Source organism: Chiloscyllium plagiosum, unplaced genomic scaffold, assembly GCF_037043375.1.
Source record: "Chiloscyllium plagiosum isolate Xiang-an unplaced genomic scaffold, Cpla_swu_hap1 HiC_scaffold_25, whole genome shotgun sequence".
Classification (NCBI taxonomy): domain Eukaryota; kingdom Metazoa; phylum Chordata; class Chondrichthyes; order Orectolobiformes; family Hemiscylliidae; genus Chiloscyllium; species Chiloscyllium plagiosum.
The window spans coordinates 3,642,570-3,668,308 of record NW_028270163.1 but is presented as its reverse complement, the minus strand read 5'-3'; the positions used below and the strand labels follow the sequence as shown (position 1 = coordinate 3,668,308).

The 25,739-nt window shown below is 47.6% G+C and overlaps 1 protein-coding gene across 1 annotated transcript in view; it reads right to left on the bottom strand.

Moving 5' to 3' along the window:
• The window catches only part of ush1ga (Usher syndrome 1Ga (autosomal recessive)), a 43,833-nt gene extending 18,094 nt beyond the window's left edge, over positions 1 to 25,739 (bottom strand). The window contains exon 1 of the mRNA XM_088000813.1: positions 25,334 to 25,739. Within this exon, the coding sequence (XP_087856939.1) occupies positions 25,334 to 25,497 (164 nt within the window). The 5' untranslated portion in view covers positions 25,498 to 25,739. The remainder of the gene's footprint in view (positions 1 to 25,333) is intronic.

Genomic DNA, 25,739 nt, shown 5'->3' with positions numbered 1-25,739 from the left:
CACCTGTGATGACTGTAGGAGGTCACAAGATGCTTCACAGCCAATTAAACACCGATGGAAGAGCTTCACATGGACAATCAGAGTCTGTGCTTATTCGCCTCACTACATGTCATCCTGACAGTGCAGTACTCCCCCAGCACTGACCCTCTGACAGTGTGGCACTCCCTCAGCACTGACCCTCTGACAGTGCAGCACTCTCTCAGTACTGACCGTCCGACAGTGCAGCACTCCCTCAGCACTGACCATCCAACAGTGCAGCACTCCCTCAGCACTGACCGTCCGACAGTGCAGCAGTCCCTCAGCACTGACCCTCTGACAGTGCAGCACTCCCTCAGCACTGACCCTCTGACAGTGCAGCACTCCCTCAGCACTTCCTCAGCACTGACCCTCTGACAGTGCAGCACTCCCTCAGCACTGACCCTGTGACAGTGCAGCATCCCTCAGCACTGACCCTCTGACAGTGTGGCAGTCCCCCAGTACTGACCCTCTGACAGTGCAGCACTCCCTCAGCACTGACCCTCTGACAGTGCAGCAGTCCCTCAGTACTGACCATCCAACAGTGCGGCACTCCCTCAGTACTGACCCTGTGACAGTGTAGCATCCCTCAGCACTGACCCTCTGACAGTGTGGCAGTCCCCCAGTACTGACCCTCTGACAGTGCAGCACTCCCTCAGCACTGACCCTCTGACAGTGCAGCACTCCCTCAGTACTGACCATCCAACAGTGCAGCACTCCCTCAGCACTGACCCTGTGACAGTGCAGCATCCCTCAGCACTGACCCTCTGACAGTGTGGCAGTCCCCCAGTACTGACCCTCTGACAGTGCAGCACTCCCTCAGCACTGACCCTCTGACAGTGCAGCACTCCCTCAGCACTGACCATCCAACAGTGCAGCACTCCCTCAGCACTGACCGTCCGACAGTGCAGCACTCCCTCAGCACTGACCCTCTGACAGTGCAGCACTCCCTCAGCACTGACCCTCTGACAGTGCAGCACTCCCTCAGCACTGACCGTCCGACAGTGCAGCACTCCCTCAGCACTGACGCTCTGACAGTGCAGCACTCCCTCAGCACTGACCCTGTGACAGTGCAGCATCCCTCAGCGCTGACCCTCTGACAGTGCAGCAGTCCCTCAGTACTGACCATCCAACAGTGCGGCACTCCCTCAGTACTGACTCTCTGACAGTGCAGCACTCTCTCAGCACTGACCCTCTGACAGTGCGGCACTCCCTCAGTACTGACTCTCTGAAAGTGCAGCAGTCCCTCAGTACTGACCATCCAACAGTGCAGCACTCCCTCAGTACTGACTCTCTGACAGTGCAGTACTCTCTCAGCACTGACCCTCTGATAGTGCAGCACTCTCTCCGCACTGACCCTCTGACAGTGCGGCACTCCCTCAGCACTGACCATCCAACAGTGCAGCACTCTCTCAGCACTGACCCTCTGACAGTGCGGCACTCCCTCAGTACTGACCCTCTGACAGTGCAGCACTCCCTCAGCACTGACCCTCTGACAGCGCAGCACTCCCTCAGCACTGACCCTCTGACAGTGCAGCACTCCCTCAGCACTCCCTAAGCACAACCCTCTGACAGTGCAGCACTCCCTCAGCACTGACCCTCTGACTGCGCAGCACTCCCTCAGCACTGACCCTCTGACAGTGCAGCACTCCCTCAGCACTTCCTCAGCACTGACCCTCTGACAGTGCAGCACTCCCTCAGCACTGACCCTCTGACAGTGCAGCACTCCCTCAGTACTGACCCTCTTACAGTGCAGCACTCCCTCAGCACTGACCCTCTGACAGTGCAGCACTCCCTCAGCACTGACCCTCAGCACTGACCCTCTGACAGTGCAGCACTCCCTCAGCACTCCCTCAGCACTGACCCTTTGACAGTGCAGCACTCCCTCAGCACTGACCCTCTGACAGTGCAGCACTCCCTCAGCACTAACTTACCCACAGTGTGGTACACGTTGGAGTTCAGAACAATGACGTGGGATCTGATTGAAACTTGTAGAATACTGAAAGGCCAGGAGTGGACGTGGGAAAGCTTTTTCCACTGGAAGGAGAGACTAAGACCCGAGGGCACAGCCTCACCCTTTAAGAAACCTTACAGCCCAGAAACAAGCCCTTCGGCCCTCCAAGCCTGAGCCGATCCAAATCCACTGTCTAAACGTATCCAATTCTTAAGCATCTGTATCCCTCTGCTCCCCACCTACTCTGTCCAGATGCACCTTAAATGAATCTACCGTGCCTGCCTCTACCATCTCTGCTGGCAACGTGTTCCAGGCACCTACCACCCTCTGTATAAAGTACTTGCTGCATGTATCCCCCTTAAATCTTTCACCTCTCACCTTGAAAGCGTGACCTCTCGTTATTGAATCCCTCACCCTGGGAAAAAGCTTGTCTCTATCTACCCTGTCTATACCCTTCATGATTTTGTAAACCTCAATCAGGTCCCCCCTCAATCTCCTTTTGTCTAATGAAAACAATCCTAACCTACTCAACCTCTCTTCATAGCTCGCACCTTCCATACCAGGCAACATCCTTGTAAACCTTCTCTGCACCCTCTCCAAAGCATCCACACCCTTTTGGTAATATGGCGACCAGAACTGTACACAGTATTCTAAATGCGGCCGAACCAATGTCTTGTACAATGTTAACATGACCTGCCAGCTCTTATACTCAATACCCCGTCCAATGAAGACAAGCATACTATATGCCTTCTTGATCACTCTATCTACCTGTTCAGCTACTTTCAGGGTACAATGGACCTGCACTCCCAGATTTCCCTGCCCATCAACTTTTCCCAAGGCTCTTCCATTTACTGTATAATTCGCTCTAGAATTAGACTTCCCAAAATGCATCACCTCACATTTGTCTGGATTGAACTCCATCTGCCACTTCTCCACCCAACTCTCCAGTCTATCTATATCCTCCTGTATTCTCTGACAGTCCCTTATGCTTTCTGCTACTTCACCAATCTTCGTGTCATCTGCAAACTTGCTGATCATACCAACAGTGCCCTCTTATAGATCATTACTAGCAACAGTGGCCCCTGCACTGACCCCTGTGGAACACCACTGGTCACCTTTCTCCATTTCGAGAACCTTCCTTCAACTACTACTCTCCATTTCCTGTTGCTCAACCAGGTCTTTATCCACCTAGCTAGAACACCCTGCACACCATGTGACTTCACTTTCTCCATTAGTCTACCATGGGGAACCTTATCAAATGCTTTACTAAAGTCCATGTATATGACATCAACAGTCCTTCCTTCATCTATTAACCTGGTCCATTCCTCAAAGAACTCTATTAAGTTGGTAAGGCATGATCTACCCTACACAACTATGTTGCCTATCACTGATAAGCCCATTCTTTTTCAAATATAAATAGATTTTATCCCTCACCACCTTCTCCAGCAACTTTCCCACCACCGACATCAGGCTCACTGGTCTGTAGTTACCTGGAATATCCCTACTACCCTTCTTGTACAGGGGGACAACATGAGCCACCCTCCAGTCCTCCAGCAACTCACCTGTGTTTAAGGATGCTTCAAAGATATCTGTCAGGGCCCGAGCTATTTCCTCTCTCACCTCCCTCAGTAACCTGGGATAGATCCCATTCGGTCCTGGGGATTTTACCACCTTAATATCCTTTAGCCTACACAACACATCTTTCCTCCTTAGGTCAACGTGATCCAGAGTAAACAAACGTCCATCTCTAATCTCAGCATTCATCACCTCCTGTTCCTCAGTGAACACTGATGCAAAGTAATCATTGAGAATCTCACCCATTTTCTCAGGTTCGACACAACCTTCCTTCCTTCCTTACCCTTTAGTGGACCAACCCTTTCTCTGGTTACCCTCTTGCTTCTTATATAAGAATATAAGGCCTTGGGATTCTCTCTAATTCTGCTCCCCAAAGCTATTTCATGACCCCTTTTAGCCCACTTGGTTCCTCGTTTAAAAATGCTCCTATTCTCCCGATATTCCCCCAAGGCCCATTCTGTTCTTAGCTGCCTGGACCTTACGTACGCTTCCCTTTTCCTCTTGGCTAGTCGCACAATTTCTCCTGTCATCCACGGTTCACGAATCTTGCCTTTCCTATCCCTTGTTTTCAAAGGGACATGTCTATCCTGCACTATCTTCAACCTATCTTTGAAAGCCTCCCACATAACAAATGTGGACTTTCCTTCAAATAGTTGTGTCCAATCCACATTTCCCAGCTCCTGCCTAATTTTGATATAATCAGCCCAGTTTAGGCCCTTAGGACCACTCTCATTTTTGTCTGCTGTATTCTGAAACTTACGGAAATGTGGTCACTGTTTCCAAAGAAATCCCACACTGCAACTCCTATGACCTGGCCTGGTTCATTCCCCAACACCAGGTCCAATATGGCCCCTTCCCTCGTCAGACTATTGACATACTGCTCTAGAAAACTCTCCTGGACGCTTCTTACAAATTCTATCCCATCCAGACTTTTGACACTAAGTGTATCCCAGTCAATGTTGGGAAAATTAAAATCTGTTGCCTCTACATCTTTCCATAATCTGTTTACCTATTTGTGTTTTTACCTCACGCTCACTGTTGGGAGGTCTGTAATACAGCCCCAACACTGTAACTGCACCCTTCTTATTTCTCATCTCCACCCATAATGACTCACTACTCAAGCCCTCCATAGTGTCCTCCTTTAGCACAGCTGTGGTATTATCCCTGACCAGCAATGCAACTCCTCCCCTCACCTTTTACTTCCCTCCCTGTCCTGTCTGAAGTGTCTATATCCTGGAACATTTAGTTGCCAATCATGCCTTTCCTTCAACCAAGTCTGTGATTGCAATGACATCATACTCCCAGGCACCAATCCAAGTCCTAAGTTCATCTGCATTACCCACTATACTCCTTGCATTAAAGTAGATGCACCTCAGGCCACCAGTTCTGTTGCGTTCACCTGCTCTCTGCCTACTCTTCCCCTTATTCATGCTATCTTCATGATTCTTATAGTCACCCGTTCCCACCTCGCTGCCTACTTGTCTTCTTTTCTGGTTCCCAGCCCCTGCTATATTAGTTTAAAATCTCCCCAACAGCAGTCGCAAAAAACTCCTCCAAGTACATTAGTTCCATTTTGGTTCAGATGTAGTCCATCCAATTTGTAATAGTCCCAACTTCCCCAGAACCGGTCCCAATGTCCATCAAATCTGAAGCCCTCCCTCCTATACCATCCCTCAAGCCACGTGTTCAACCTGCCTATTTTTTCATTTCTACCCTGGTTAGCATGTGGCACTGGTTGTAATCCTGGGATCGCTACCTTTGAGGTCGTCCTTTTTAACTTCTCTCCTCGCTCCCTGAATTCTGCTTTCAGGACCTCATCTTGTTTTTTACTTATATCGTTGGTGGCTGTTCACCCTCCCCTTTTAGAATGCTCTGCAGCTGATCAGTGACATCCCTGACCCGAGCACCTGGGAGACAATTTACCATCCGGGAGTCCCGTCTTCAGCCACAGAACCGCCTATCTACTCCCCTCACAATAGAATCCCCTATGACTAGGCCCTACGAGTCTTTTTCCCGCCCCTATGAACAGCAGTGCCCGCCAGAGTGCCATGATCTTGACAACTGCTGCCCTCCCCTGGTGAGCCATCTCCCCCAACAGTATCCAAAATGGAGGGAGATGACCGCAGGGGATACCTGCACTGCCTTCCTACTCTTTTTCTGCCTTTTGGTCACCCATTCACTGTCTCCCTCAGCAATTCTAACCTGCGGTGTGACCAGTTCACTAACGTGCTTTCCACGACCTCCTCAGCCTTGCGGATGCTCCACTGTGAGTCCATCCGCAGCTCCAGAGCCGTCATGCGGTCAAACAAGAGCTGCAGTTGGACACACTTCTTGCAAGTGTAAGAGTCAGGGACATCAGCCACTTCCCTGAGCTCCTACTTCAAGCAAGAGGCACATGCCACAGGTCCGAGGTCCCCTGCCATTGTAAGCCTTAGCTTTATATCAACGAACAAAAAACCAAACAAGACACTTAAATAAATGAAAGAAAAGAAAAAAAAAAGAACTGCGATGAGGAAAGATTCCTTCAGTTGGGGGTGTGAATCTGTGGAACTCATTGCCACAGGAGACTGCCAAGGCATTGAGTGTATTTAAGACAAAGAGAGATAGGCTCTTGATGAGTAGGGGACGGGTCAAGGGTTATAGGAGAAGGCAGGAGAATGGGGTTGAGAAACATAACAACAATGATCGAATTGTGGAGCCGACTCGATGGGCTGAATGGTCTAATTCTACTCAACACCTGACGCTCTCACTCCATGGGTATTGTGGATTGTATTCTAATGAACAGCACTAGCTGTAGAGTTATAGCCTAGTGAGAGCCAGCGTATGTGGAACTATAAACCAGTGAAAATCCAGGTTAGAAGGAATTTGATCAAAAATGACTTTGAGGCAGTTTCCTAGTTGCTGCAGGTTGAGTGTTGCATTAGATTAGATTAGATTACTTACAGTGTGGAAACAGGCCCTTCGGCCCAACAAGTCCACACCGACCCGCCGAAGCGCAACCCACCCAGATCCATTCCCCTACATTTAACCCTTCACCTAACACTACGGGCAATTTAGTATGGCCAATTCACCTAACCTGCACATTTTTATTTTGAATTTTGGGAGGAAACCAGAGGAAACCCACGCAGACACGGGGAGAATGTGCAAACTCCACACAGAGAGTCGCCTGAGGCGGGAATTGAACCCAGGTCTCTGGCGCTGTGAGACAGCAGTGCTAACCACTGTGCCACCGTGCCGCCCACTCAGGAGGTATCTGGAGGTTTAAACTAGAAGCTCCCTACTCTCTTATCCTGTGTTCAGAATCTATAAAGAGGAGCTGCTAATTGTGCTGGTTAAGTAACAATTCACTTCATGTGTGTGACCTTTCAGTCTGTTGGGTTCACTGAGGCCAGGCCAGGTTTATCTGTTCTGGTCTGGGTCATAAATAACATTGCAACTAAATTTCTGATGTTAATATGATCCCAAACAACAATTCAATTGAGGAATGACTTTGACTAGCAGGCACACTGAGCAGCAAAGCATCCTCATTACTCATAACTGACCAGCATCAAATGTCACCTCCATAAAATAAAATAGACTTTATAGCAATTCTGTTCGTCCTGAATTAACTCTCTGGGGAGTGGAATTATCCACACAATGTTCAGCTTCATAGAGTCATACAGCACAGAAACAGACCCTTCAGTCCAACTAGTCCATGCTAAACATAATCCCAAACTAAACGGGTTCCACCTGCCTGCTCCCTCCAAACCTTTCCTATTCATGTACGTACCCAAATTTCTTTGAAATGTTGCAATTAGATTAGAATCCCTACAGCTTGGAAACAGGCCCTTCGGCCCAACCAGTCCACACTGACCCTCTGAAGAGTAACCCACCCAGACACGGGGAGAATGTGCAAACTCCATACAGACAGTCGCCCAAGGTTGGAATCAAACCCAGGCCCCTGGCGCTAACGACTGAGCCACCGTGCCACACACAATTGTGCCCGAAACTGTGCCCAAATGCACCACTTCCTCAGGAAGTTCATTCTATATGCAAGCCATCCCAATGTAAAATATTTGCCCCTCATGTCTTTTTTAAATCTTTCTCCTCGCACCTTAAAAATGTGCTCCCTGGTCTTGAAACCCCTCAGCCTGGGGGGAAAGACAATGAACCCTATCTAACGTTTTTATAAACGTTTATAAGGTTCTTAACCTCCTACACTCCAGTAAAAAAAATCCCAGCCTATCCAGCCTTTCTTTGTAACTCAAACCTTCCATTCCCGAGCAACATCCTGATAAAACGCTTCTGAACTCTCTCCAGCTTGAGAATATCCTTCCTGTAACAGAGGGGCCAGAACTGGACAAACATCTTGAGCAAAGGGAAAGTGATTACTGTATCAACCGAAAGTCCCTCTTAGCATTCCACCCCAGCGATGGTTCATAATCTGGGCAGAACAATGAACAATCTGCATCATCAGATCTTGCAATGATTCTTTGACCAACCTTATGTGATACCTTCGCCAGTCCATGGGCTGACTGTGTGAGAGTGAAGGGTCACTGATCTTCCCACCACTCAGATCTCAGCCTTTAACCATGACAATCTCCTCTGATTCCCCAGTCTCATCATCCCTCCATTCCCACCTGAAGGAGTTTTATCCCGTGAAAGGAATAGTTGTACTTATATAGCTGCAGTCCCAGCCTCAGCATGTTCCTGCACTCCTCTGAGGGGCCAATGAAGGATTGTTGGAATGTGGTTCACTGTTATATCATGGGGAAGCAGCCTGCCAAGCTGTGCAGCAAGATCCCACAATGAGCACATGATAAAGACCTGTTCACCTATTTTTGGTTGAGCTATAAATCAGCCGGGTGACCAAGGAGAGCATTCATGCGCTCAGAAAATCGATCTGGGATCCTGTAGGCTGAAAATGATTTGAATATTGTTTAAGATCAAAGGCAATTGAGTATTGGGTTTGAGAGGGATTGACAGGTTTGAGAGGGTTTGAGAGGGATTGACGGGTTTGAGAGGGATTGACGGGTTTGACGGGTTTGAGAGGGATTGACGGGTTTGAGAGGGATTGACGGGTTTGACGGGTTTGAGAGGGATTGACGGGTTTGAGAGGGATTGACGGGTTTGACGGGTTTGAGGGGGATTGACGGGTTTGACGGGTTTGAGAGGGATTGACGGGTTTGAGAGGAATTGACGGGTTTGATGGGTTTGAGAGGGATTGACGGGTTTGATGGGTTTGAGAGGGATTGACGGGTTTTTAGAGGGATTGACGGGTTTTTAGAGGGATTGACGGGTTTGAGAGGGATTGACGGGTTTGAGAGGGATTGACGGGTTTTTAGAGGGATTGACGGGTTTTTAGAGGGATTGACAGGTTTGAGAGGGATTGATGGGTTTGAGAGGAATTGACGGGTTTGAGAGGAATTGACGGGTTTGACGGGTTTGAGAGGGATTGACGGGTTTGAGAGGGATTGATGGGTTTGAGAGGGATTGACGGGTTTGAGAGGAATTGACGGGTTTGACGGGTTTGAGAGGGATTGACGGGTTTGAGAGGCTTTGACGGGTTTGAAAAGGATTGACGGGTTTTTAGAGGGATTGACGGGTTTGAGAGGGATTACAGGTTTGAGAGGGATTGACGGGTTTGAGAGGTATTGACGGGTTTGACGGGTTTGAGAGGGATTGACGGGTTTGAGAGGGATTGACGGGTTTGACGGGTTTGAGGGGGATTGACGGGTTTGACGGGTTTGAGAGGGATTGACGGGTTTGAGAGGGATTGACGGGTTTGAGAGGGATTGATGGGTTTGAGAGGGATTGACGGGTTTGAGAGGGATTGATGGGTTTGAGAGGTATTGACGGGTTTGACAGGTTTGAGAGGGATTGACGGGTTTGAGAGGGATTGACGGGTTTGAGAGGGATTGATGGGTTTGAGAGGGATTGACGGGTTTGACGGGTTTGAGAGGGATTGACGGGTTTGAGAGGGATTGATGGGTTTGACAGGGATTGACGGGTTTGACGGGTTTGAGAGGGATTGACGGGTTTGACGGGTTTGAGAGGAATTGACGGGTTTGAGGGGGATTGACGGGTTTTTAGAGGGATTGACGGGTTTTTAGAGGGATTGACGGGTTTGAAAGGGATTGATGGGTTTGAGAGGGATTGACGGGTTTGACGGGTTTGAGAGGAATTGACGGGTTTGAGAGGGATTGACGGGTTTGAGAGGGATTGACGGGTTTGAGAGGGATTGATGGGTTTGAGAGGGATTGATGGGTTTGAGAGGGATTGATGGGTTTGAGAGGTATTGACGGGTTTGACGGGTTTGAGAGGGATTGACGGGTTTGAGAGGGATTGACGGGTTTGAGAGGGATTGATGGGTTTGAGAGGGATTGATGGGTTTGACAGGGATTGACGGGTGTGACGGGTTTGAGAGGGATTGACGGGTTTGACGGGTTTGAGAGGAATTGACGGGTTTGAGGGGGATTGACGGGTTTTTAGAGGGATTGACGGGTTTTTAGAGGGATTGACGGGTTTGAAAGGGATTGATGGGTTTGAGAGGGATTGACGGGTTTGACGGGTTTGAGAGGAATTGACGGGTTTGAGAGGGATTGACGGGTTTGAGAGGGATTGACGGGTTTGAGAGGGATTGATGGGTTTGAGAGGGATTGATGGGTTTGAGAGGGATTGATGGGTTTGAGAGGTATTGACGGGTTTGACGGGTTTGAGAGGGATTGACGGGTTTGAGAGGGATTGACGGGTTTGAGAGGGATTGATGGGTTTGAGAGGGATTGACGGGTTTGACGGGTTTGAGAGGGATTGACGGGTTTGACGGGTTTGAGAGGAATTGACGGGTTTGAGAGGGATTGACGGGTTTTTAGAGGGATTGACGGGTTTTTAGAGGGATTGACGGGTTTTTAGAGGGATTGACAGGTTTGAAAGGGATTGACGGGTTTGACAGGTTTGAGAGGGATTGACGGGTTTGAGAGGGATTGACGGGTTTTTAGAGGGATTGACGGGTTTTTAGAGGGATTGACGGGTTTGAAAGGGATTGACGGGTTTGACGGGTTTGAGAGGCTTTGACGGGTTTGAAAAGGATTGACGGGTTTTTAGAGGGATTGACGGGTTTGAGAGGGATCACAGGTTTGAGAGGGATTGACGGGTTTTTAGAGGGATTGACGGGTTTGAGAGGGATTGACGGGTTTGAGAGGGATTGACGGGTTTTTAGAGGGATTGACGGGTTTGAGAGGGATTGACAGGTTTGAGAGGGATTGATGGGTTTGAGAGGGATTGATGGGTTTGAGAGGTTTGAGAGGGATTGACGGGTTTGAGGGGGATTGCTAGATTTGAGAGGGATTGACGGGTTTGAGAGGGATTGACGGGTTTGAGAGGGATTGACGGGTTTGAGAAGGATTGACAGGTTTGAGAGGGATTGACGGGTTTGAGAGGGATTGACTGGTTTGAGAGGGATTGACGGGTTTGACAGGTTTGAGAGGGATTGATGGGTTTGAGAGGGATTGACTTGTTTGAGAGGGAATGACGGGTTTGAGAGGGATTGATGAGTTTGACGGGTTTGAGAGTGATTGACGGGTTTGAGAGGGATTGATGGGTTTGACGGGTTTGAGAGGGATTGACGGGTTTGAGAGGGATTGACGGGTTTGAGAGGGATTGATGGGTTTGAGAGGGATTGAGAGGGATTGATGGTTTTGAGAGGGATTGATGGGTTTGAGAGGGATTGAGACGGATTGACGGGTTTGAGAGGGATTGATGGGTTTGACGGGTTTGAGAGGGATTGACGGGTTTGAGAGAGATTGACGGGTTTGACGGGTTTGAGAGGGATTGACGGGTTTGAGAGGGATTGACGGGTTTGAGAGGGATTGATGGGTTTGAGAGGGTTTGAGAGGGATTGACGGGTTTGAGAGGGATTGATGGGTTTGACGGGTTTGAGAGGGATTGACGGGTTTGAGAGGGATTGACGGGTTTGACGGGTTTGAGAGGGATTGACGGGTTTGAGAGGGATTGATGGGTTTGAGAGGGATTGACGGGTTTGAGAGGGATTGACGGGTTTGACGGGTTTGAGAGGGATTGACGGGTTTGAGAGGGATTGACGGGTTTGAGAGGCTTTGACAGGTTTGACAGGTTTGAGAGGGATTGACGGGTTTTAGAGGGATTGACGGTTTTGAGAAGGATTGACAGGTTTGAGAGGGATTGACTGGTTTGAGAGGGATTGACGGGTTTGACAGGTTTGAGAGGGATTGACGGGTTTGAGAGGGATTGACGGGTTTGAGAAGGATTGACAGGTTTGACAGGTTTGAGAGGGATTGACGGGTTTGACGGATTTGAGAGGGTTTGAGAGGGTTTGACGGGTTTGTGAGGGATTGACGGGTTTGACGGGTTTGAGAGGGATTGACGGGTTTGAGAGTGATTGACGAGTTTGAGAGGGTTTGACGGGTTTGAGAGGGATTGACAGGTTTGAGAGGGATTGATGGGTTTGAGAGGGATTGATGGGTTTGAGAGGGATTGACGGGTTTGACGGGTTTGAGAGGGATTGATGGGTTTGAGAGGGATTGATGGGTTTGAGAGGGATTGACGGGTTTGACGGGTTTGAGAGGGATTGCAGGGAAATCACTTCATTGACAGATGCCAGTCAGATGTGTGTGGCACTATGTGATCAGAGCTTTCAGTGCCCATTCCCAGTCCCTCCCTTTCCTTGCGCTCCTCAAATCTTACAGATTTTTAAACACAAACCTTGAGACAGGACTTTGAGTGTTGGCCATTATAATCAAAGATTTTAACTGAGGGAAGTGTCACTTGGTTGTGATTTTTCCCGATTCACATCCTCTACAAGGCACATTGCTGCCACTCACCCGTGGTCTCTCATCAGCACCTTCCAAACCTACAGGGAGAACATGGCAACACCACCAGCTGCAAATTCCACTCGCAATCCTGACTTGGAAATATATTGCCGTTCCTTCAGTGTCACTGGATCAAAATCCCGGAATTCCCTCCCTAAAGGCATTGTGGGTCAACCTACAGTAGATGGACTGCACTGGTTCAAGAAGGCACCACCACCTTCTTATGGGGGCAACTAGGGACGGGCAATAAATTTTGGCCCCAGCCAGCAAGGCCTCCATCTTATGAATAACAAAAAGCTTGATTTGTTAGTGGTTCACCGTCCAATTAAGGGCAGTGAGTGGGCTCGGCCCACTGGGAAGTTAGCAGGAGATGCTGCAGCCCAGACCCTGCCAGTCCAGGAAGAGGGAGAGGGTCCACCTACCCAAGGCACCCTCTCTACATGATCCAATTACAACACTAGCCCAGCTGCCGTGTCACCACTGTACAGGGAAAAGCCAAGGCAGCCCCTGTAAATGGCCAACGTGCCTTAACCAGCTACCCACTGATGGCATAAGAGCAGATGGTGCTGGTAAACTAGCACGCTGCCCAGATGAACAAATCCTCTCATCACTCACCCCTCATGGGTGCCAAAACCTTGCTCTTGGTGTCCCCAAGCCAATTTAAGAAGCAAGAGTCGAGAGTGTGGTGCTGGAAAAGCACAGCAGGTCAGGCAGCATCCGAGGAGCAGGAGAATCGGCGTTTCAGGCAAAAGCCCTTCATCAGGAATTCAAGAAGCAAGTTTGTTTCATCTCTCGGCACACAGTTCTTTCCCTTCGGGGAATGGTGCGGGAAGGTGAACCATAGACAGCATCCTATCCAGATGCATCACAGCTTGGTGTGGCAAGGCCGCAAGATATTGCAGAGAGTTGTGAACACAGTCCATCATGCAAACCATCTTTCCATCCATTGACTCTAAACTTCCTGCTGCCTTGAGAAAGTGACCACCATAAGCAAAGGCCCCCCCCCTCCCCACCACCTCGGTTATAATGTCTTCCGCGCCATTCCATCAGGTAGAAAAAGCAAAAGTTTGAAACCACATAGCAACAGATTTAAGAACAGCTTCCTCCCCGCTGTTATCAGACTTATGAATGGACCTCTCATATACTAGAGTTGATCTTTCTCTGCATCTTCTCTGTATAGATTCTGCACTCGGTTCAATTTCCCTGATGTACTTATGTAAGGTATGATTTGTCCAGATAAGACACAAAACAATACTTTTCATGGTATCTTGGTACATGTGACAAAAATAAATCAAACCAAATCAAATCAGTATTTGAACCACATCAAATCCTTCATCTTCTGCGGCCAAACGTTTCTGGAGCAGGATTTGAACCTGTGACTCAGAGGTAATGACTGGATCAGCTGACGAAACATGGCCCTTTTTCAAAGAGCTTTTAAAAAGTTGTTCATGGGATGTGGGTATCACTGGCTAGACCAATGTTTATTGCCCATCCCTAACTGCCCAGAGGGTAGTTAAGAGTCAGTCACATAGCTGTGGGTCTTCAGTCACATGTAAGTCAGACCAGGTGAGGATGGCAGATTTCCTTCCTCGAGGAGATGAGTGAACTACAACTGAGATACACATTTATCGTTCCAATTTTTTTATTGAATTCAAATTCCACAGGCCCATCATGGAGAGATTTGAACCGATATCCCCAGAATATGCAGTTCTGAGGAGGTGTCATCGCAAGCTCAAAACATAAACTCTATTCTTCTCTCTCTCCACACAGGCTGTCAGACCTGCTGAGTTTCTCCAGCATTCTCCAGCAGTCGCTGTGTTCCCCGGAACATTAGCCCAGGATTTGGAACTCCTATTTCTGGATTAGTGGTGCTGGAAGAGCACAGCAGTTCAGGCAGCATCCAAAGAGCAGCGAAATCGACATTTCGGGCAAAAGCCCTTCATCAGGAATAAAGGCAGTGAGCCTGAAGCTTGGAGAGATAAGCTAGAGGAGGGTGGGGGTGGGGAGAAAGTAGCATAGACTACAATGGGTGAGTGGGGGAGGGGATGAAGGTGATAGGTCAGGGTGGAGAGGGATGAAGGGCTTTTGCCCGAAACGTCGATTTTGCCTGTCCTCGGATGCTGCCTGAACTGCTGTGCTCTTCCAGCACCACTAATCCAGAATCTGGTTTCCAGCATCTGCAGTCATTGTTTTTACCATTTGGGACTCCTAGTCCAGTGACGTTATCAGTACGTCCTTAGTGTGGTACCAGGAATGAGAGAGATCAGAGATGTGGAGAGATTGGAGAAACTGGAATTGATTTCCTTCAGGCAGAGAAGGTTATCGGAAGATTAAGTCAAGTTGTTGAAAATGTTGGAAGATTTTGATAGAGTGAATGAGGAGACATTGGTTCCATACGTGGGAGGGCTATGGACCTGAGGAGGAAGGTTAGAGATAATCAGGAAACAAATAATCTTCCCTGTGGCCAGAAGGGAAGGTGAGGAGGAGCCTTTTGCACAATGAGCTAGTGCCATTTGGAATACCATTGCAAAGGCTGCTGGCTACAGATTCAAACTTTCAAAAAAACTATTTGGCAAATACTTGGAAAGAATTGAAGGATTCCATTAAAAGAAAGTGGGGAGTGGACCCAATTGGACAACTATTTTAAAGAGCAAGCGCAGGGTGCTGAACTTCCTCCTTCCATTCTCCTCAATTCTGTTTCTCCAAACTAAGTGATGCCCTGCACTTTAATAGCAGCCTGACACCACCATGGAAACAGCATGGAAACAGACCCTTCAGTCCAACCAGTCCGTAAAACTGAACTAGTCCCAACTGCCTGAGCCTAGCCCATATCCCACCAAATGTTTCCTCTTATCCAAATGTCTTTTAAATGTTGTAACTCTACCCACATCTGGCACTTCCCCTGGAAGTTTATTCCACATGCAAATCGCTCTCTGTAAAAAAAGTTGCCCCTCACAACTTTTTTAAACCTTTCTCCTCTCACCTTAAAAACATGCCCCTCACCTTGAAATTCCCTGCCCGAGGGAAGAGATGCCTTATCTATGCCCCTTATGATTTTAAAAATCTCTATCAGGTCTACGCTCAACCTCCTGCACTTCAGTTAAAAAAGTCCTAGCCTATACAGCCTCTCCTTATAACACAAATCTTCCATTCTTGGCAACATCCTGGTAAACCTCTTCAGAACCCTCTCCAGCTGAACAATATCCTTCCAATTACGGAGCAACCAGAACTGAACACTACTGCAGAAGAGGTCTTACCAATGTCTTGTACAACATCAACATGGCACCCCAACTCCTAAACTCATGAGGAGCTTGGTGGACAGTCTGTGAGCCAGTCTCCTGCTTAAGAGAACAGCTTAGCATCAGCTAGTGCTTGTTCTGAACTTGTTCAGGCTACAACAACAACCTGACTCTACACAACACCTTTTAGATACTAAAAAATGTTGAAGCATTTCACTGGAAACATTTATAAAATCAAAATGACACCAAACCAAGATCAGGGAGATGATGGGCAAATTAAAAGAGTTGTCTTTATGGAGTCTCTAACAGATGGAGAAAGAGAAAGATACTCGCAGGTAGATAGGATAGTGAAGAAGGCATTTAGTATGCTTTCCTTTATTGGTCAGAGTATTGAGTACAGGAGTTGGGAGATCATGTTGCGGCTATACAGGACATTGGTTAGGACATTGGTTGGAATATTGTGTGCAATTCTGGTCTCCTTCCTATCTGAAAGATGTTGTGAAACTTGAAAGGGTTCGGAAAGTTTTACAAGGATGTTGCCAGGTTTGGAAAATTTGAGCTATAGGGAGAGGCTGAACAGGCTGGAGCAGTTTTCCCTGGAGCATCGGAGGCTGAGGGGTGACCTTATAGAGGTTTATAAAATCATGAGGCACATGGATAGGATAAATAGACACAGTCGTTTCCCTGGGGTCGGGGAGTCCAGAACTAGAGGGCATAGGTTTAGGGTGAGAGGGGAAAGATATAAAAGGGTCCTAAGGGGCAACTTTTTCACGCAGAGGGTGGTACGTGTATGGAATGAGCTGCCAGAAGATGTGGTGGAGGCTGGTACAATTGCAATATTTAAAAAGCATTTGGATGGGTATATGAATAGGAAGGGTTTCGAGGGATACGGGCAAAGTGCTATCAAATGGGACTAGGTTAATTTAGGATAGCTAGTCGGCATGAATGAGTTGGACTGAAGGGTCTGTTTCCATGCTGTACATCCCTATGACTCTAAATGTTTAAGAATTCCTGAGTTTAGGGCCAGGCAGCTAAAGGCAGAGCCAGCAGTTATTGGCAGGTGCACTGGCTTCTTGATCATTTATTTCAAAATGTGAGCCATCTCAATCAGTAAAGGTCAGAGAGCAATGCTCCCAATCAATCCATCACTCTAAATGCAAATTAAAATCGGGTTCCTGAAGATTGGTTCCTGTTCAGTGACTGTATGATGACAGATGGTTGAATGCTTCCAGAGGGATTCGAGAGGACTCCCTTTGACATGACTTACAGCCTCAATGTAAATGAGACGCAGGCAGGAACTGCAGGCTTTGACTGAAGGGAAATGTGAAGCTGCTGGAGACAGTGAAAGGATTCATTTTGTTAAACCCTTTCCATCTTGACATGAGCATCGACTGTCCAGTTGGGAGCCGGCCCAGGGACTGGAATGGGGAATGGGAATCACCCGGAAACTGCATGTGGAGTAGATTGCTCAACCCAGCTGGGAAAGGGCTCGGCATATAGGCAGTCTTCCCCTAACACTGTGGTAGTGCCCTTGCCTCTGAGCTAGGGGCCCAGGTTCAAGACCCAGCTCCCCTGGCAGTGTGTGAAAACATCTCTGAACAGACTGGTAAATAACTCATCTCCTCCATCCCGAGAACTATCCACAATCCCAGCATGCTGCTGGAATCCAGAAACAGGTTCAAGCGAAGGAGAGAGAAAGATGGCAGCAGGAGCTCTGGCCAGACCTGTCCTAGAAGCTTTCTTTATGACGAATAAAACAAACTGGAAAGAAAGATGTGCATTTGATAGCACCTTTCACAACCTCAGGGCACCCTAAACCCTTTCACGAGGTATTTTGAAGTTCTTGATAGCTCCTGACTTCTGTCGAATAAGATTGCAGCAAGGATGAAGGCTGTGAGACTAACGAGGGTCTCGGTGGTAGATTCACTAGAACAGAATTGGAGAGGAGAAGTATTAGGGAGCTAGAATTCCTTAGTAACGGACTCAATCATTGCTCAGCCAATAAAAAGTGGCTCATCGTGAATAGTGAAGCCCTATTTGATAGTGCCCCTGAGTTACAATTTGACTTTGCTTCACTGATCCATGGTTCAGCAACCAAAGCCTGAGGCCTACTGGCCTTTCAGCTTTGCTACTTCTTCCTGTGGGTTAATTCCCAATTCACTGTGTTTAAGGTAGATCGTGATGCTGTCAACTCCTCAGCAATATCCCCATGGTCAATATTTTTTGTTTATTGGGATTGCTAGTAAGGTCACCATTTATTGCAGTCATTACAGAGGGTAGACAACAAGTCAACCCATGGGCCTGGACTTACACATAGACCAGACTCGGTAAAAGTGAGGACTGCAGATGCTAGAAACCAGAGTTTAGATCAGAGTGGTGCTGGAAAAGCACAGCAGGTCAGGCAGCATCCGAGGAGCAGGAAAATCAACGTTTTGGGCAAAAGCCCTTCATCAGGAATCGCTAGGTAAGGACAGTAGATTCCCCCCTCTCCAAAGGACCATTTATAAAGGGCAATAATGAACAGGATGGAACTTTATAAGGATCAAAGGTAGTTTTGTCGTCATCATCGCTGAGACACGATCTCAATTCCAGTTTCAACTTCTCTAGCTCCCCTGGTGGGATTTGAACCCTTTTCCCCCAGAGCACTGCTGCTGGTCTCAGGATTGTAGATATAGTCACATTACCACTATGCTATCTTCTCCCCCATTAGCGTGCCCTGTCCTAAAAGGTGGACACTTCACCTCTGCAGGGTGAAGGGCTATCACTGTGTGCAAGGAAATGCCTTAGCCAATAGTTCATGAGGTTACTGATTCACTCTCACCTGGTACGCAGGATTGTACATTCATGGTTTAGAGCCTGGTTTCCAGGCACTGCATTAACAAACTTACCTAAAAACTCCACTCACCAATTCATAGAATCCCTACAAAATGGAAACAGGCTATTCAGCCCAAAGAGTTCTTACTGGCCCTCTGAAGAGCATCCCACCCCAGAACCCCCCTCCCTGCATTTCCCATGGCTAACCCACCGAGCCATGAACATCCCTGAGCACTATGAGCAGTTTAGCATGGTCAATCCCCCTGACCTGCACATCTTTGGACCCGAAGGAAACCTACACAGACACTGGGAGAACGTGCAAACTCTACACAGACTGTCGCCCAAGGATGGAATTGAACCCAGTCCCTGGCGCTGTGAGGCACCAGTGCTAACCACTGAGCCACTGTGCCACCCACAGCTGTGAATTAATGGATGTGTCTCAATAAAAATGAGAAAATCCAAGATTTATGAGAATGTCAGGGACAGAGGCTGTATGGCTTAAGCTTGGTGAAGGGGCAGGTGTAGTGGGAGATGATTTTCAGACAATCAGAGTAATACTGTATGGGTTCCCTGGAGATAGTCATTAAGACTGATGCTCTGTTCACTATACAGGCACACTCTCTGAGAAGTTGCTGTCTAAAATATAAGAGTTGTCCGAAAAATAGCATTTCTGAAATAAAAGCAGAAATTTTGTTTTATTCATGTAAGGGATGTGGGTGCCACTGGCTGGACTGCTAATTATTACCCTTTATAATTGCTCAGAGGGCATTAAGTGTCAACCCCATTGCTGTGGGTCTGGAGTCACATGAAGGCCAGACCAGGTAAGGATGGTAGATTCCTTCCCTGAAGGACATTAGTGAATCTGAAGGGTTTTTCCAACGATCAACAATGGATTCATGGTCATCATTAGATTCTTAATTTCAGATATTTAATTGAATCAAACTACATCATCCAGCATGGTAGGATTTGTACCCAAGTCCTCAGACCATCACTGGGGTCTTTGGATTATTAGTCAAGTGACAAAATCACTAAGCCATTGCTTCTAAATAGGGCCAGAAGGAGACCATTTGGCCCATTCACTATTCAATACGATCATGGCTGATCCTCTTGCTATCTCCCAACAGTTTTGTTCTTCACACCATGTTTGAAGTTTTTTGGTCAATTCTATAACGACACATCATCTTTTTATTTTTCTGTATTTTTAGTAGTGGACTGAAATGGCAACAGAACAGTTTCCAGAATCCCAGTCTATGACCATCACCAATAAGAGACATTCAATGGTGTTGCCAATACGGAATCCCCCAGTACTGACCTCCTGGGGGTTACCATTGACCAGAAACTCAACTGGACTCACCACCTAGGCAAAGTGGCCACAAGAGAAGGTCAAAGGCTAGGAATACCACAGTAAGTAACTACCTCCTGACTCCCCAAAGCCTGTCCATCATTTACAAGGCATAAGTCAAGAGTGTGATGGAACACTCCTCACTAGCCCTGGATGGGGGCAGCTCCAACAACACTCAAGAAGCTCAACACCATCCAGGAAAAAGGAGCCACTTGATTGGCACCACATCCACAAGCATCCACTCCCTTCACCACCAACACTCTGTCAGTTTGTACCTCAATGTGTACCATCTGCAAGATACACTGCAGAAATTCACCAGAGACCCATGGACAGTACTTTCCAAACCCATGACCACTTCCATCTCGAAAGATAAGGGCAGCAGGTATATGGGAACACCACCACCTGCAAGTTCTCCACCAAGCCACTGACCATCCTGACCTGGAAATATATTGTCGTTCCTTCACTGTTGCTGGGTCAAAATCCTGGAATTCCCTCCCTAAGGGTTTCGTGGGTCAACCTACAGCATGCGGACTGCAACGGTTCAAGAAGGCAACTCACCACCATCTTATCAATGGGCAACTCAGAATGGGTAATAGATCTGGTCTAGCCAATGATGCCCACATCCAGTGAATGAATAAAAGACAACTCTGGGTTAAGCCTCAGCTGCAGCAGTGGGCATCTTCAGAACCCGGAAAAGCACTCTTCAGAAGGTTGGTAAGGCCTTGGAGATGACAGACAGAGGATATAGGAGAATAGCCCTAGGGAGACAGGATTCAATTAAACAGAGATTATTAAGAAAGCATGAACATCCCTTTCGAGCTGAGAAGGCTAACGAGAGATTAAATGTCAATGTTTAAACATTTGAATGGTGCTGGTGAATTAGAAAAGGAGGAACTGTTTGACGGGAGAGTCAGTCACCAGGAGACACTGATCAGCTGTGGTAGCTGGATGCAGAACTATGTGGGAGATGAGGATGAGCTCAGCAATGTGCAGTTCGTTGGAACGTGCTCAGCAACTCAGTAAGAACCTTCAAAATTCTCAAAAAGAAAAGTTTGCAGAACTGGGGGAAAGGAGCGAAATGGAGCGTTCACTCACAACACTGGCACATGTGTGACGGGCTGAATGGCCCCGACTCAAGGGGCAGCTAGGGGTGGGCAGTAAAAGCTGACCCAGCCAGCAACACCCATGTCCCATGGGTGAAACAAAAAATCACTTGGAGCAATATTATCCCAGTTTGCTCCGGCACACTTCCCAGCAATTTAACATTGAGAATAAACTCTGATCTCTCTTTCCTCTGATACAGAATGAGAGACCTCGTATTTGCAGAGACTGAACTCTATCAGCCATGTGTGTTCCCACTGTACACTGTGTATTGCGTCACCAACAGCATCTGGATAAAGGATTCCCTGTCCCTGCTGTTTATATAGTGGAGATCTGACAGTGTCGATTCCCCCAGATCACCATCCTATGCAATTTATATAACGTACATGGATTATTAAATAGAGACCTGATAACTGCCAGAGAATTTACACACAATCTCACCCAGCATTTTCTTATTGGTACTGACCTCGGTTCTGGCTGCATTATATAATATTTACACTCTGTCTTTTATTTCTCAGTCATTAGCGGTTGGTTCTCGCTCAGTAAACTTGCAAAGATTATGTCACAATCATTAATCTTTCAGTGTGGCTCTCTCTGCCTCAGCAAGCACTGACTGTCACTTGCTCTGGGGAGAAAGCAGAATAAAGAGGCTGGGATCCTGTACACAGGTTCCAAGACCCCTGCACTGAGCTGGCTGATGAATGGCTGAGGAACTATGAGCTGCCCCAAGGTACAAGAGAGACCAGAGAAGGGGGAATCAATTTCTGACCAGCTGCGCTCTTTCTGTAATTATGTATCTTCCAAACTCTGTGTTTCCCACATGGCAGCGGCAGTCGGTTTAGCGCAGGATCTCCCAATGCACAGCAAGATTCCACGCATACCGAGCAAATCCTGAAGGGGTGTCATGAGTGAGGTACAGCACAACACTTACCATTACAAAGCAGGGGAGCACTTACAGCTATGGCCACTCTTCATCCTTCCCTTTCTCTCACGACCTCCTGACCTTTCCCATTGCCTTCCCCCCAAAGGCATGGGTAGGTTTTCAGGGTGAGAGGCAGCTGCTCCCCAGGCCCCTGCCTTTCATGGGTGCATGCAGGTGAGCTATTGGATCACAGAAGGCATCACAGCTGAGTGTACCCCTGTCCTCAGCATCTCTCCAAGGTGAAGGAATGGGGTGCTTTACCAATCACAAATGTGAACAGGTTTGAAAAGGTTTGTGAAGACAATCAAACATTTCAGAACACAAGGGATGGGGAGGACTGTGGATTAAGACATTGGGGAAGAACTTCAATTATAGAGTGATACAGCACAGAAACAGACCCTTCGGCCCAACTAGCCCATGCTGGCCACGTTTCCAAAACTAAGCTAGTCCCATTTGCCTACGTTTGGTCCATATCCCTCTAAACCTTTCCCATTCATGTACCTGTCCTTTTCAATGTTGTAACTGCACTTGCATCTGCCACTTCCTCTGACAGTTCATTCCACACACGGACTCCTCTCTGTGTGAAAATGTGACCCCCTCAGCTCCTTTCTAAATCTTTCTCCTCTCACCTTAAAAATATGGCCTCTAGTTTTGAACTTTGCCGCTCAGGAAAACAACCTTCACTATTCACCCTATCGATGCCCGTCATTATTTTATAAGTCAGCTCTCAACCTCCGACACTCCAGTGAAAAGTGTCCCGGCCTATCCAACTTCTCCTGAGAACCCTTCAGTCCCAGGACATCTTTGTTGATCTTTCCTGAATCACCTCCAATTTAATGCTACAGTAGAACGACCAGAACTAAACACAGTATTCCAAAAGAGGCCTCACCAATATACAAGTGCAACATAACATCCCAATTCATATACTCAGTGGTCTGAGCAATGAAGGTAAGCGTGCTAAATGCTTTCTTCACCACCCTGTCTACCTGCGACGCAAATTTCAAAGAACTATATACCTGAACCCCTAGGTCTCTCTGTTTGACAACATTACCCAGGGCCCTACCATTAACCGTATAAGTCCTGACCTTGTTTGCAATACCAAAATGCAATTAAACTCCATCTGCCACTCCTCAGCCCATTGACCCAATTGATCAAGTTTGTTTTGCAAAGTCAGATAATCTTCTTCACTGTCAACTATTCCACCAATTTTGGCGGGATCTGCAAACTTACTAACCATGCCTCTTAAATTCTCATCCATATCAGAAACAAAAGTGGGTTTAGCCCTGATCCTGCAGCACACCGCTGGTCACAGGCCTCCAGTCTGAAAAACAATCCTCCAATCACCCTCTGCCTCCCACTGTCAAGCTAATTTTGTAACCAATTGGCAAGCTCACCCTGAATCCCATGTGATCTAACTTTATTCATTAGTCTACCATGCAGAACCTCATCAAAAATCACACAAGACCAGGTTATAGTCCAATGGGTTTATTTAAAATCACTAGCTTTTGGAATGCTGCTCCTTCGTCGGCTGTTAGCAATGGTCTGCCAGCACTTAATGAAGGAGCAGTGCTCCAAAACCTTGTGTTTTCAAATAAACCGTTGGACTGTAACCTGGTGTCATGTGACTTTTGACCTTCTCCAACCCAGTCCAACACTGGCACCTCCACTTCATCAAAGGCTGCACTAACATCTACTGCAACATCTACTGCTCTGTCCTCATCAATCATTTTTGTCACACCTTCCAAAAACTCTGTCAAATTTGTAAGACACATTTCCCATGCACAAAGCCATAATCAGTCCTTGCCTTTCCAAATGGATGTAAATCCTATCTCTCAGAATCCCCTCCAATAACTTACCCACCACTGATGTCAGACTCACAGGTCTATAGTTCCCAGCTTCTCCTTACAGCCTTTCTTACATATAGGCACAACCCTCCAGTCCACTGGCACCTCATCCATGGCTGTAGATGATACAAATATTTCTGCTAGGGGCCCCCCAATTTCTTCCCTAACTTCCCTGGAACACACTTGAACTGGTCCCAGAGAATTGTCCAACTTTGTGGTTTTTAGGCGCTGCAGCACCTCCTCTTCTGTAATGTGGACTGTTTACAAGACGTCAATATTTCTTTCCCTGAGTTCCCTAGTCTCCCCATCTTTCTCCACAGTAAAAACTGACACAAAATACTCATTTAGCATCTCTATTATCTTCTGTGGTTCCACACATAGTTGATCTTAAAGGGATCCTATTCTCTCCCTAGTTGCTCTTTTGCTCTTAATGTACTTGTCGAATCTCTTTAGATTATCCTTAACCTTATCTGCCAAGATAGCCCCTTTCCACCATCCTGATTTCCCTCTCAATAATGCCTCGACACCTCCTTATACTCTTCAAGAGATTTACTTATGGATTCAAACAGTTGTTCTACTTAGAGGAGGCAGGGGGATGGTAAGGGGTAGATCTGATGAAGGGACTCGGTGGGGGTTGGGGGGGGGATGTTGTTGCTGGAGTCTCTGAGGAGCAATTAGTCCATAGGCTGCAGGGATAGTGACCAGATGCTCACAGGTTGAGGAGAATTGGCAAAACCGTCAGATGCGAGATGGGGAATAGTTTAGTTATGTTCCAGAATATGTTGCCTGAAAATAGCACCGTGGCTAAGGGAGATAATGGCCTTGTGGTATTATCACTAGACTGCTAATCCAGAGTCTCTGGGTTCAAATCCTGCCATGGCGAAATGTGGAATTTGAATTCAATAAAAACCTGGAACTAATAATGACCATTAAACAAATGTCAGGAGGAAGAAGCGTCTGGTTCACTAATGCCATTTAGGGAAGGAAGCTGCCATCCTTACCCAGGCTGACCCACATGTAACTCCAGACCCACAGTGATGGGGTCGACACTTAACTACCCTCTGGATAATAAATGCTGGCCCATCCGTATTGACATGGAGAGTTAATTGATTGTACAGCCAATAAAGTCCTGTTGACAACACAACGCATTCATATTCTGCCTTTAGATCTCCTTTTAAAGTTTCGATTGCAATGTAGGAAATGAGGCAGCCAGACTGCACACAGCAAGATCCCACACACAGCCATGTTGTAGATTGAGGGATGGGCATCAGTCAAGATACCAGAGATAATTCTCCCTTCCTCTTTCAAAACTCTGCAAGGGGCTTGTGATCATCTCCCAGGGCAGGGCCCTCTCTTTAACTGATGGGAAGGGGAGGGCCTCTGACAGTAAGGCACTGTTTCGCACAGTCTGCAGTAGGACTCTGTATCCAAATGTGCTACCCACTAAACCACCTGGACACAGAAAACAAACACGAGCCACTCCGGGGAAGAGAAAGCACATCTTTCAGAGGAAATATTTGGAATGTGAGTATTGTTGGAAGCACAGGGAGAGTGAGACTAATTTCCTGGACCTTGGAAAACACTGGCACAATCACAGTGGGCTGACCGGTCTCTTTATGTACTTTATGTTCTTTGAATCAGTGGAAGATAAAAGATGCCCCAGGGACAGGTTTGGAGCAAATAGACCTATGGTATGACCTACCCTCTGCTGACGATCAGCCTGACCGCCTCCAGGTTGCCATGGTAAACCGCCCAGAGGGTAGGAGTCATGCCATCCTCATCGGGGGAGTTCAGCTCCTTCTTGGTCGCCTCTTTCAGCAGATCCAGGTAACCATCCCGAGCAGCCTTGTGATACCTGTCACTCATTGCGTTGACTGCAAGCCTTTGGAGGCATCAGGAGTCTGTGAGCAAACAGCCCCGTGGAGAGGGCAAGCTCATTGGCATCATCTCTGAGAATTGGCACTGCACACTGTTCCTCGGTGCGGGAGAGCTGTGCCCAAGAGCTGGATGGGGGAGAGTTTGTGCCCAGGAGCTCAGTTCCAGAGAGCTGGTGCCCAGGAGCTGGCTGTTTCTCAATGCGGGAGAGCTGGGTGTTCCTGGGTGCCGGA